The following is a 12,151-nucleotide window of genomic DNA, read 5'->3' as shown; positions in this document are numbered from 1 at the left end:
ACAATAAAATGCGCAGTTTTGTCACACAACACAATGCCACTGATGTCTCAAGTTTTGAGGGAGCGTGCAATTGGCATGCTGACTGCAGGAATGTCCACCAGATCTGTTGCCAGAGAATGTAATTTTAATTTCTCTTCTGTAAGAGAAGACACACACACTCCGTCGTTTTATAGAATTTGGCAGTTCATCCAACCGGCCAGCCCAGGACTACACATCCGGCTTCTTAACCTGCAGGATCATCTGAGACCAGCCACCTAGCTGATGAAACTGTGGGTTTGCACAACCTAATTTCTGCACAAACTGTCAGAAACCGTCTCAGGGAAACTCATCTGCGTGCTCGTCATCCTCACCAGGGTCTTGACCTGACTGCAGTTCGGTGTCGTAACCAACTTCAGTGGGCAAATGCTCACCTTCGATGGCCATTGGCATGCTGGAGAAGTGCGCTCTTCACAGATGAATCCCAGTTTCAACTGTACCGGGCAGATGACAGACAGCATGTATGGCATCATGTGGGTGAGTTGTTTGCTGATGTTAACGTTGTGAACAGAGTGCCCCATGGTGGCGGTGGTGTTATGGTATGGGCAGGCATAAGCTACGGACAACGAACACAATTGCATTTTATCGATGGCAATTTGAATGCACAAAGATACCTTGACGAGATGCTGAGGACCATTGTCGGGCCACTCATCCACTGCCATCACCTCATGTTTCAGCATGATAATGCACAGCCCCGTGTCGCAAGGATCTGTACATATTTCCTGGAAGCTGAAAATGTCCCAGTTCTTCTGGCCTGCATACTCTCCAAGATCAACGTGTACGACAGTGTGTTCCAGTTCCCACCAATATCCATCAACTTTGCACAACAATGGAGTTGGACAACATTCCACAGGCCACAATCAACATCCCGATCAACTCTATGTGAAGGAGATGTGTCGCCCTGCACAAGGCAAATGGTGGTCAAACCAGATACGGACTAGTTTTCTGATCCTCGGCCCTTTATTTATTTATCTGTGACCAAAACATGCATATCTGTATTCCCGGTTGTGAAATCCATAGATTTGGGCCTAAAGAATGTATTTAAATGGCCTAATTTCCTTATAAGGAACTGTAACTCAGTAAAATCATGAATTTAAAAAAAATCATGATATGTTTATATTTTTGTTCAGTGTTAAATGGAATATACCCCTCAAGTTACAAACATGTTAGTAAAGTGTTTAGTTCAGTGTACAGGTGGGGTAGAAAACCTGAAACAGGCTTCTATACAGTACCAGTCAAAAATTTGGACACACCTACTCATTCAAGGGATTCTTTATTTTCACTATTTTCTACATTGTAGAGTAATAGTGAAGACATCAAAACTATGAAATAACACATATGGAATCATTTAGTAACCAAGTATTAAAGAAAGTGTTAAAAAAAATCAAAATATATTTTATATTTGAGATTCTTCAAAGTAGCCACCCTTTGCCTTGATGACAGCTTTGCACACTTGTCATTCTCTTAACCAGCTTCATGAGGTAGTCACCTGGAATCTGTTTTAATTAACAAGTGTGCCTTGTTAAAAGTTTGAGCCAATCAGCTGTGTTGTGACAAGGTAGGGGTAGTATACAGAAGACAGCCCTATTTGGTAAAAGACCAAGTCCATATTATGGAAAGAACAGCTCAACTGGTGTAGACCTTACAGTGAAATGGTTACTTACAAGCCCTTAACCAACATTGCTTTAAGAAGTTAAGAAAAAGTGTTAAGTAAAAAATAGATGAGTAAAAAATGTAAAATAAAAGTAACAAATAATTAAACAGCAGCAGTAAAAAAACAAGTGAGGCTTTATACAGGGGGTACCGGTACAGAGTCAATGTGTTGGGGAACCGGTTAGTCGAGGTAATTGAGGTAATATGTACATGTAGGTAGAGTTAAAGTGACTATGCATAGATAATAAAGAGAAGTGACAGTCCATAATTACTTTAAGACATGAATGTCAGTCAATACAGAAAATGTAAAAAGAACTTTGAACTTTTCTTCAAGTGCAGTCGCAACAACCATCAAGCACTATGATGAAACTGGCTCTCATGAGGACCGCCACAGGAAAGGATGACCCAGAGTTACCTCTGCCCAAATAAATGCTTCACAGAGTTCAAGTAACAGACACATCTCAACATCAACTCTTCAGAGGAGACTGCGTGAATCAGGCCTTCATGGTTGAATTGCTGCAAAGAAACCACTATTAAAGGACACCAATAAGAAGAAGAGACTTGCTTGGGCCAAGAAACACAAGCAATGGACATTACACTGGTGGAAATCTGTCCTTTTGGTCCAAATTTGAGATTTTTGGTTTCAACCTCCGTGTCTTTGTGAGGTGCAGAGTAGGTGAACTGATGATTCCCGCATGTGTGGCACAACTTTTGAGCAGCTCTGGTCAAAAGTGAGGGAAAAGTAATTTTCACTGACTGACATTAGGTGATGATGAATGGCTAGGGGGGGGCTGATCTCTCACACCCAGCAAGCCCCCATTAAAAGCTACCAGACAGTGGTGAGGACAGGAGGTGGGAGCGGGGGGCTTCTGTCTGCCTGTAGGGGGCTTGTTTAATTAAAGCTGCAGACTCTGGAGGGGGAAAGTCAGATGTGTGGATCTAACATAGTTACACTTGGACTGCACATGTCTAATGGAATGGTGCAGGTGGGGCTGAGTGTGACAAGCAAGGTGTGTGTATGTGTGTCAAGTGCATGGTGTGTGCGTGTGCTTGCCTCGGTATCTCAACATAACAAGCTCAGGGTCTTCTCTCCAGGCTCTACTGTGACAACGACAGAACACCCCCTCCCCCTACTCTAAGTGGCTGCTCTGACTTCTCCATATCCCTTTAAGGCTGCTGCTCAAAGCCAGGTGCTAGTGAACAGGCTACTGCTCAAAGCCAGGTGCTGGTGAACAGGCTACTGCTCAAAGCCAGGTGCTAGTGAACAGGCTACTGCTCAAAGCCAGGTGCTAGTGAACAGGCTACTGCTCAAAGCCAGGTGCTAGTGAACAGGCTACTGCTCAAAGCCAGGTGCTAGTGAACAGGCTACTGCTCAAAGCCAGGTGCTAGTGAACAGGCTACTGCTCAAAGCCAGGTGCTAGTGAACAGGCTACTGCTCAAAGCCAGGTGCTAGTGAACAGGCTACTGCTCAAAGCCAGGTGCTAGTGAACAGGCTACTGCTCAAAGCCAGGTGCTAGTGAACAGGCTATTGTTTAAAACCAGGTGCTAGTGAAACGGCAGTATCATCAGCATGATATGAGCTCTCTTCCAGTCCTCACTCTCTTTCCTTCTCTCCATATCTCCCTCTCTTTAGCAGAGGACAGGAGAGCACACACACTCACACACAGTGCTCCTTTCTCACTCACTCACACACACACAGCTCCTTTCTCACTCACTCACACGCACACACACAGAGACATGCACAGCTCCAAAGAGGTAAATCATGTCCGCCCCATCAACAGGTGGCCCGACAATGATTGAAGATGACACACCGTCGAACGATAGGGAATCCATCTCACTGTAACTGATCAGTAACCATGGGACACCACAGCCTTTCACCACTGTAAACCCAGGGGCTGTGTCCTAAATGGCACCCTATTCCCTTTATAGGGCACTACTTTTGACCAGAGCCTATTGTGTAGGGAATAGGGTGCCATTTGGGGATGCAGGGCAGGTGATCCTACCCATTCCCTCCCTCCCTGCGCCCATAAGAGATCAAACAGTAGCCTTTGCTTTACTGACGAACATCAGCACTAAACATCTGTGTCAGTTTACTGACGCATGAGTCAATAGCATGTCAAACTCTTCAAAGTATTGTCACCACATAGCAAATAGCAGACAAATACATACTGAAACTGGATGATAGAATCAAGAGCTTGTGTACTGTATAGCACATAGCTTGTGTACTGTAGAGCACGTAGCTTGTGTACTGTAGAGCACATAGCTTGTGTACTGTAGAGCACGTAGCTTGTGTACTGTAGAGCACGTAGCTTGTGTACTGTAGAGCACATAGCTTGTGTACTGTAGAGCACGTAGCTTGTGTACTGTAGAGCACGTAGCTTGTGTACTGTAGAGCACGTAGCTTGTGTACTGTAGAGCACGTAGCTTGTGTACTGTAGAGCACGTAGCTTGTGTACTGTAGAGCACGTAGCTTGTGTACTGTAGAGCACGTAGCTTGTGTACTGTAGAGGACGTAGCTTGTGTACTGTAGAGCACGTAGCTTGTGTACTGTAGAGCACGTAGCTTGTGTACTGTAGAGCACGTAGCTTGTGTACTGTAGAGCACGTAGCTTGTGTACTGTAGAGCACGTAGCTTGTGTACTGTAGAGCACGTAGCTTGTGTACTGTATAGCGTGACGCTTGTGTACTGTATAGCGTGACGCTTGTGTACTGTATAGCGTGACGCTTGTGTACTGTATAGCGTGACGCTTGTGTACTGTAGAGCACGTAGCTTGTGTACTGTAGAGCACGTAGCTTGTGTACTATATAGCGTGACGCTTGTGTACTGTATAGCACGTAGCTTGTGTACTGTATAGCAGGTAGCTTGTATACTGTATAGCACGTAGCTTGTGTACTGTATAGCGCGTAGCTTGTGTACTGTATAGCGCGTAGCTTGTGTACTGTATAGCACGTAGCTTGTGTACTGTATAGCACGTAGCTTGTGTACTGTATAGCACGTAGCTTGTGTACTGTAGAGCATGTAGCTTGGGTACTGTAGAGCAATGTAGCTTGGGTACTGTATAGCACGTAGCTTGTGTACTGTATAGCACGTAGCTTGTGTACTGTATAGCATGTAGCTTGGGTACTGTAGAGCAATGTAGCTTGGGTACTGTATAGCATGTAGCCTGGGCACTGTAGAGCAATGTAGCATGTGTACTGTATAGCATGTAGCCTGGGCACTGTAGAGCATGTATCTTGTGTACTGTATAGCATGTAGCCTGGGCACTGTAGAGCATGTATCTTGTGTACTGTATAGCATGTAGCCTGGGTACTGTAGAGCCTTTCACTGACAAAAGCAGAATCTTACAGAGACCCTGCTGTATGGAGTGATGTCTTGTGTACTGTATAGCATGTAGCCTGGGCACTGTAGAGCAATGTAGCATGTGTACTGTAGAGCATGTAGCTTGGGTACTGTAGAGCATGTAGCCTGGGCACTGTAGAGCATGTAGCCTGGGCACTGTAGAGCATGTAGCCTGGGCACTGTAGAGCCTTTCACTGACAAAAGCAGAATCTTACAGAGACCCTGCTGTATGGAGTGATGTTAGTGCCAACAAATTTAAATAACATTTTTGATGACACTAATAGTAATCCATATTTTACTCGTCCTGAAAATAAACTACAACAAACCACGTAGACAAGGGATTCTGTTGTGACAGCGCTTCTGCCATGTAGTGTCTACCTAACATGCTTGGTCAGCCACGGTTATTTACATTTTATAATTAGCCACTGTTTTCCTTCCCACCAGCTGTAGAGCTGTAGTGCCAGTGTCCCTGAGCTACCGACAACGGCGCTAAAGCACACGCAGCCGCCACGCCCCGCCAGTTAAACCAAACCCCTTTGCTGTAACGCCCCACTCCGATTTGGAACAGAGATGATGGGAGTGATGGTGTGTGTGTGTGTGTGTGTGTGTGCGTGTGTGTGTGTGTGCAAGGCAGTGTTGGGATTAGTTAGGTAGGCAACAACACCTCCACTATGCTGATCCTCAACACGGGCCCCAACAAGGGTACGTACTCAGCCCCCTCCTATACTCCCTGTTCACCCATGACTGCGTGCCCACGCACGCCTCCCAACACAATCATCAAGTTTGCAGACGAGACAACCGTGGTAGGCCTGATTACCATCAACGACGAAACAGCCTACAGGGAGGAGTTGAGGGCCCTGGTGGAGTGATGCCAGGAAAATAATCTCTCCCTCAACGTGGACTTCAGGAGACCGAGGGAGCACGCCCCCATCCACATCGACGAGGCTGCGGTGACGGTGAAAAGCTTCAAGTTCCTCAGCGTACACATCACTGACAATCTGAGATGATCCATCCACACAGACAGTATGGTGAAGAAGGCGCAACAGCGCTCTATAGCCGACTGGTACGGCAACTGCAACCGCAGGGCTTTCCAGAGGTTGGTGCTGTCTTCCCAAAGCATCACCGGGGCACACTGCCTGCCCTCCAGGACATCTACAGCACCCGGTGTCACAGGAAGGCCAAGAAGATCATCAGGGACCTCATAGCCAATCATTACATCTGACTTTGTTACATTTAATTGCTTACGGCCTCCCGAGTGGCGAAGCGGTCTAAGGCACTGCATCGCGGACGGACATTCAGGGACTTGTCTTGAAGCCACTCCTGCACTGTCTTGGCTGTGTGCTTAGGGTCGTTGTCCTGTTGGAAGGTGAACCTTGACCCAAGTCTGAGGTCCCGAGCGCTCTGGAGCAGGTTTTCATCAAGGATCTTTCTGTACTTTGCTCCGTTCATCTTTCCCTCGATCCTGACTAGTCTCCCAGTCCCTGCCATTGAAAAACATCCACACAGCATGGTGCTGCCACCACCATGCTTCACCGTAGTGATGGTGCCAGGTTTCTTCCAGATGTGACGCCCTGGCATACAGGCCAAAGAGTTCAATCTTGGTTTCATCCGACCAGAGAATCTTGTTTCTCATGGTCTGAGAGTCCTTTAGTTGCCTTTCATTACAGCACTGGGCAGTAGGCTCCACAGAGGTAAATCATGTCCACACCATAAACAGGTGGACCCAGAGTGATGATACAGTTGGACCCAGAGAGATGATACAAGTGGACCCAGAAAGATGATACAGTTGGACCCTTAGAGATGATACAGGTGGACCCAGAAAGAGATGATACAGGTGGACCCAGAAAGAGATGATACAGGTGGGCCCAGAAAGAGATGATACAGGTGGGCCCAGAAAAGATGATACAGGTGGGCCCAGAAAGAGATGATACAGGTGGGCCCAGAAAGAGATGATACAGGTGGGCCCAGAAAGAGATGATACAGGTGGGCCCAGAGAGATGATACAGGTGGGCCCAGAAAGAGATGATACAGGTGGGCCCAGAAAGAGATGATACAGGTGGGCCCAGAAAGAGATGATACAGGTGGACCCAGAAAGAGATGATACAGGTGGACCCAGAAAGAGATGATACAGGTGGAGCTTGTGTGTAGAAAGAGATGATATAGGTGGACCCAGAAAAATATGATATAGGTGGACCCAGAGAGATGATACAGAGAGATGATACAGGTGGACCCAGAGAGAGATGATACAGATGGACCCAGAGAGAGAGATGATACAGAGAGATGATACATGTGGACCCAGAGAGATGATATAGGTGGACCCAGAGAGATGATACAGAGAGATGATACAGGTGGACCCAGAGAGAGATGATACAGGTGGACCCAGAGAGATGATACAGAGAGATGATACAGGTGGACATCATATTAATACTTTGGACTGTATCGGACTTAATTGTAGGAACTTTAATTGTGACTTGCTGTCTGTCTGTGTTGGTATGTACTGTATGTATGACTTACGGCCGGTGCGTGTGTGAGCTTGTGTGTAGGAGAATGTGAGTATGTACAGGCCTGCATGCAGGTATTGTCTCCATGAATACCTTGGGTCTGTTGGTTGGTAGTGTCTACCGTGTCCAGGCGATGCGGTGTGTGTGTGTGTGTGTCTGTGCATGCGTGCGATTGGTTCATGGCCCTTACCCCGCAGCTGTGTCTCACTAATGGCTGTTAGATCGATCCTCACCTGTGGACAGGATCACACACGCACACACATACCAAGAGGGTCTCCAGTCAGCCATCAACAGCTGTCCTATTGACAGCTACATCTAACATGTTCAGCTGTAACTATGTTCATTATTGTTGTAGACCAGGGATCATCTAGATTCAGCCACTGGACAATTTATTCTCTTTAGCGGATGGTCGGAGTGCAGGAACATAATTACAGATCAATTGTAGACTGTAAATTGACCGCAAGAAGCCCAAACATATCTAATATTTGACCAAAACATAATCTCAAAACTTGCTTACATTTGTATACAATCATGTCTCTATTATTCGTGGGAATACTTGGGAACAGATTTCCTTAAATTACAATCACTTGGAGCTGATTTGCTAGTGTTTTTATGGTCTTTTGTGTCCAACAATGACAAAAACAAGAGGAAAGAACACTTGGGGGCCAAATAAAATCACCCAAATTACACAGCTAATTATCACGACGCCTATAGTCTGTTACACAACTAATTATCACTACCCCTATAGACTGTTATACAGCTAATTATCACTACCCCTATAGACTGTTACACAGCTAATTATCACTACCCCTATAGACTGTTATACAGCTAATTATCACTACCCCTATAGACTGTTATACAGCTAATTATCACTACCCCTATAGACTGTTACACAGCTAATTATCACTACCCCTATAGACTGTTACACAGCTAATTATCACTACCCCTATAGACTGTTATACAGCTAATTATCACTACCCCTATAGACTGTTACACAGCTAATTATCACTACCCCTATAGACTGTTACACAGCTATTATCACTACCCCTATAGACTGTTATACAGCTAATTATCACTACCCCTATAGACTGTTACACAGCTAATTATCACTACCCCTATAGACTGTTACACAGCTAATTATCACTACCCCTATAGACTGTTATACAGCTAATTATCACTACCCCTATAGACTGTTATACAGCTAATTATCACTACCCCTATAGACTGTTATACAGCTAATTATCACTACCCCTATAGACTGGTATACAGCTAATTATCACTACCCCTATAGACTGTTATACAGCTAATTATCACTACCCCTATAGACTGTTATACAGCTAATTATCACTACCCCTATAGACTGTTACACAGCTAATTATCACTACCCCTATAGACTGTTACACAGCTAATTATCACGACCCCTATAGTCTGTTACACAGCTAATTATCACGACCCCTATAGACTGTTACACAGCTAATTATCACTACCCCATAGACTGTTATACAGCTAATTAACACGACCCCTATAGACTGTTATACAGCTAATCATCACGACCCCTATAGACTGTTATACAGCTAATTATCACTACCCCTATAGACTGTTATACAGCTAATTATCACTACCCCTATAGTCTGTTACACAGCTAATCATCACGACCCCTATAGACTGTTATACAGCTAATCATCACGACCCCTATAGACTGTTATACAGCTAATTATCACTACCCCTATAGACTGTTATACAGCTAATTACCACGACCCCTATAGACTGTTATACAGCTAATCATCACGACCCCTATAGACTATTATACAGCTAATTATCAGGACCCCTATAGACTGTTATACAGCTAATTATCACTACCCCTATAGACTGTTATACAGCTAATTACCACTACCCCTATAGACTGTTATACAGCTAATTACCACTACCCCTATAGACTGTTATACAGCTAATTATCACTACCCCTATAGACTGTTATACAGCTAATTATCACTACCCCTATAGACTGTTATACAGCTAATTATCACTACCCCTATAGACTGTGTCCTATAGGGCTCCAGGTCCAGTGGGAGGGTGAGATAACCAACCACTATGGATGTGTGTGTCCTATAGGGCTCCAGGTCCAGTGGGAGGGTGCTACATTTTGGGAAGCGAGAGCAGTCTATCAAGAGGAACCCCAACGTCCCAGTGGTGGTGAGAGGATGGCTCTACAAACAGGTGAGAAACACACACATGTACACATATACTCTTGTACACACGTAGATACACACACACACTTACTTGTTGCTGTCTATCATAGGCTGCCATGGCAACAGGGGTCATGGACACATCACATGGGCATGCGTTGGGTTGCTTGACACAAGCAGAATAGAACTCATTGGTTGATAGGGTTCTGAATGACAATTCTGATTTGCTGATAGTGGGACATATACACAAGGTAATCAAGCCAGTGAAGGTGATAGACAGGTAACAAAGCTCATTGGTTGACACAAAGTGGTGCAAAACATTTGTTGAGAAACATAGACACACAGGATAGAGCTCATTGGTTGATAGGTGTTCGTAGGACAGCACTGATTGGCTGATAGGGGAAGATATAGGATAGAGCTCATTGGTTGATGTTTGTAGGGCAACACTGATTAGTTGGTACTGGGACATGTAGGATAGAGCTCTTTGTTTGATATTGGTTTGTAGGACAACACTCATTGGCTGATAGTGGGAAATATTAGAGCTCATTAGCTGATGGGTGTTTGTAAAACAACAGAGATTGGATAAACAGATATCTTTGTATAGGGCTGCACAATTAATTGAATTCACATTGAAATTGCAATATTGACCATATCCATATCGCAAGAGATTCTCCCTCTCTCCTCTTATGGCTTCTTCCCACACACACCAAGCACTGCCCCCTGTCACTCAAGCAGTACAGTTCCTCCTCCTTCTCTGTTTGCCACTAAGGTTATACGTTTGCATGCTGTTCTGTTAGCAATCTGTTGACTGCATTTTACCTACAAACAAGAACTATTTTTATGATTCCAGTCACCCAAGTGTTTTGATTAATATCTCAATATTTGGTCATAAAATTGCAATTCGATTTTGTTTTTTGCCCATATCGTGCAGCCTTAGCTGGGTGTATGGATCATATTGTTAAAGTCTATTTGTAGACTGTTCTCACTGTCTTCCTTCCAAATAGCACCCTATACCCTATGTTGTGCACTACTTTTGACCAGAGCTGTTTTGAAGTGGGTTTTGTCTTCCATCTGCCTGTGAGAGTTTGAAAAAGTGTAAAAATATAAATAAATAAAAAAGCAATGGCAGACGTAGCAGGCCAATAAACTCTTTCCCTTTCTTTTTCAGGACAGCTCTGGGATGAGGCTTTGGAAGAGGAAGTGGTTTGTGTTGGCTGACTACTGCCTGTTCTACTACAAAGGTGAGACGATTGTGTGCGTGCTCTAGGGGGGATTTGACCTGGTATGTAAGTGTAGACTTGATGACTTTATAGCTCTGTTTCTGTAGCACTGACTTGGCACCAAGGTGTGAGCACAGAATGGGTTGAACGTTCCTGAATTAACCAGGTACTTACTAGCCTGTGTGCCAGTCTGCTTGTGATCTATCGCCAACTCCTTGTCACTAGTTGTAATACCAAATGAGTGACAAGGAGTTGGAGTAGATAGAGCAAAAACAGACACTCGGGCTTTGTTGAATAGTGCACTGGTAATACATTTCCAGAAAATTGTGCATGCCAGCAGTCCAGTTTCAAGATGGAGCACTTTCAGTACAGAGCAAATCTGTGATGATGGAGTACCTTAAATTATGCAACGTTCATTGAAGTTGTTATCCAGCAAAAATGATAAGCCTCCAGGTATAGACTACCTAGATGTGGAAACTGTTGACAATGGTAGCAGACTGTATTGCCACCCATGCTTGCAAAATCAGAAATAGTGATAAAATAAATCCATTCGAAGATCTTCCTCTGTTTGCAATCCCAAGGGTCCCAGCTACACAACAAATGGTCGTTTTGTACGATAAAGTATATCCCAAAAAAGTAACTTTAGTTGGCGCGTTTGCTTCAGTAATCCACCAGTTCCACTCGTTCAACATGCAGACAAAGGAATCCCAAAGGTTATCAGTAAACTTCATCCAAACAAGTCAAACAACGTTTCTAATCGATCCTCAGGTACCCTAATATGTAAATAAACAATACAATTTAAGACGGAATAAACTGTGTTAAATACCAGAGATAAATAACGAAGTGCGCGCCCTCATCCCACGCGCGCCACAAGACAAGACAACTACTAACTCATTTTTCAAAAAACAAGCCTGGAACCCTTTCTAAAGACTGTTGACATCTAATGGAAGCCATAGGAACTGCAATCTGGGAGGAATTCCTTTGAATATTTGAATGGACTGTGACCTAAAGAAAAAACGTATCAGTTCTGTTATACTCACTCACATACATTATTTGAACAGTTTTAGAAACCTCAGAGTGTGTTCTATCCAATGCTACAATTACATGCATATCCTAGCTTCTTTGCCTGAGTAACAGGCAGTTTACTTTGGGCATGTCAGTCATCCGAACTTCCGAATACTGCCCCCTAGCCTTAAGAAGTTTTAACCTAAGCCTA

The 12,151-nt window shown here is 44.3% G+C and overlaps 1 protein-coding gene across 1 annotated transcript in view; it reads left to right on the top strand.

Annotated features, from left to right (window-relative positions):
* LOC112215449 (pleckstrin homology domain-containing family A member 7-like) overlaps positions 1–12,151 on the top strand; it is a 204,885-nt gene that overhangs the window by 114,962 nt on the left and 77,772 nt on the right. The window contains 2 exon segments of the mRNA XM_042329983.1: positions 9,642–9,746; positions 10,884–10,956. Coding sequence (XP_042185917.1) covers positions 9,642–9,746; positions 10,884–10,956 — 178 coding nt within the window.

The sequence above is a fragment of the Oncorhynchus tshawytscha genome, linkage group LG01, assembly GCF_018296145.1.
Source record: "Oncorhynchus tshawytscha isolate Ot180627B linkage group LG01, Otsh_v2.0, whole genome shotgun sequence".
NCBI classification, from domain to species: domain Eukaryota; kingdom Metazoa; phylum Chordata; class Actinopteri; order Salmoniformes; family Salmonidae; genus Oncorhynchus; species Oncorhynchus tshawytscha.
Note: the sequence above shows the minus strand (reverse complement) of the source record. Positions and strands in the feature narration are given on the sequence as shown.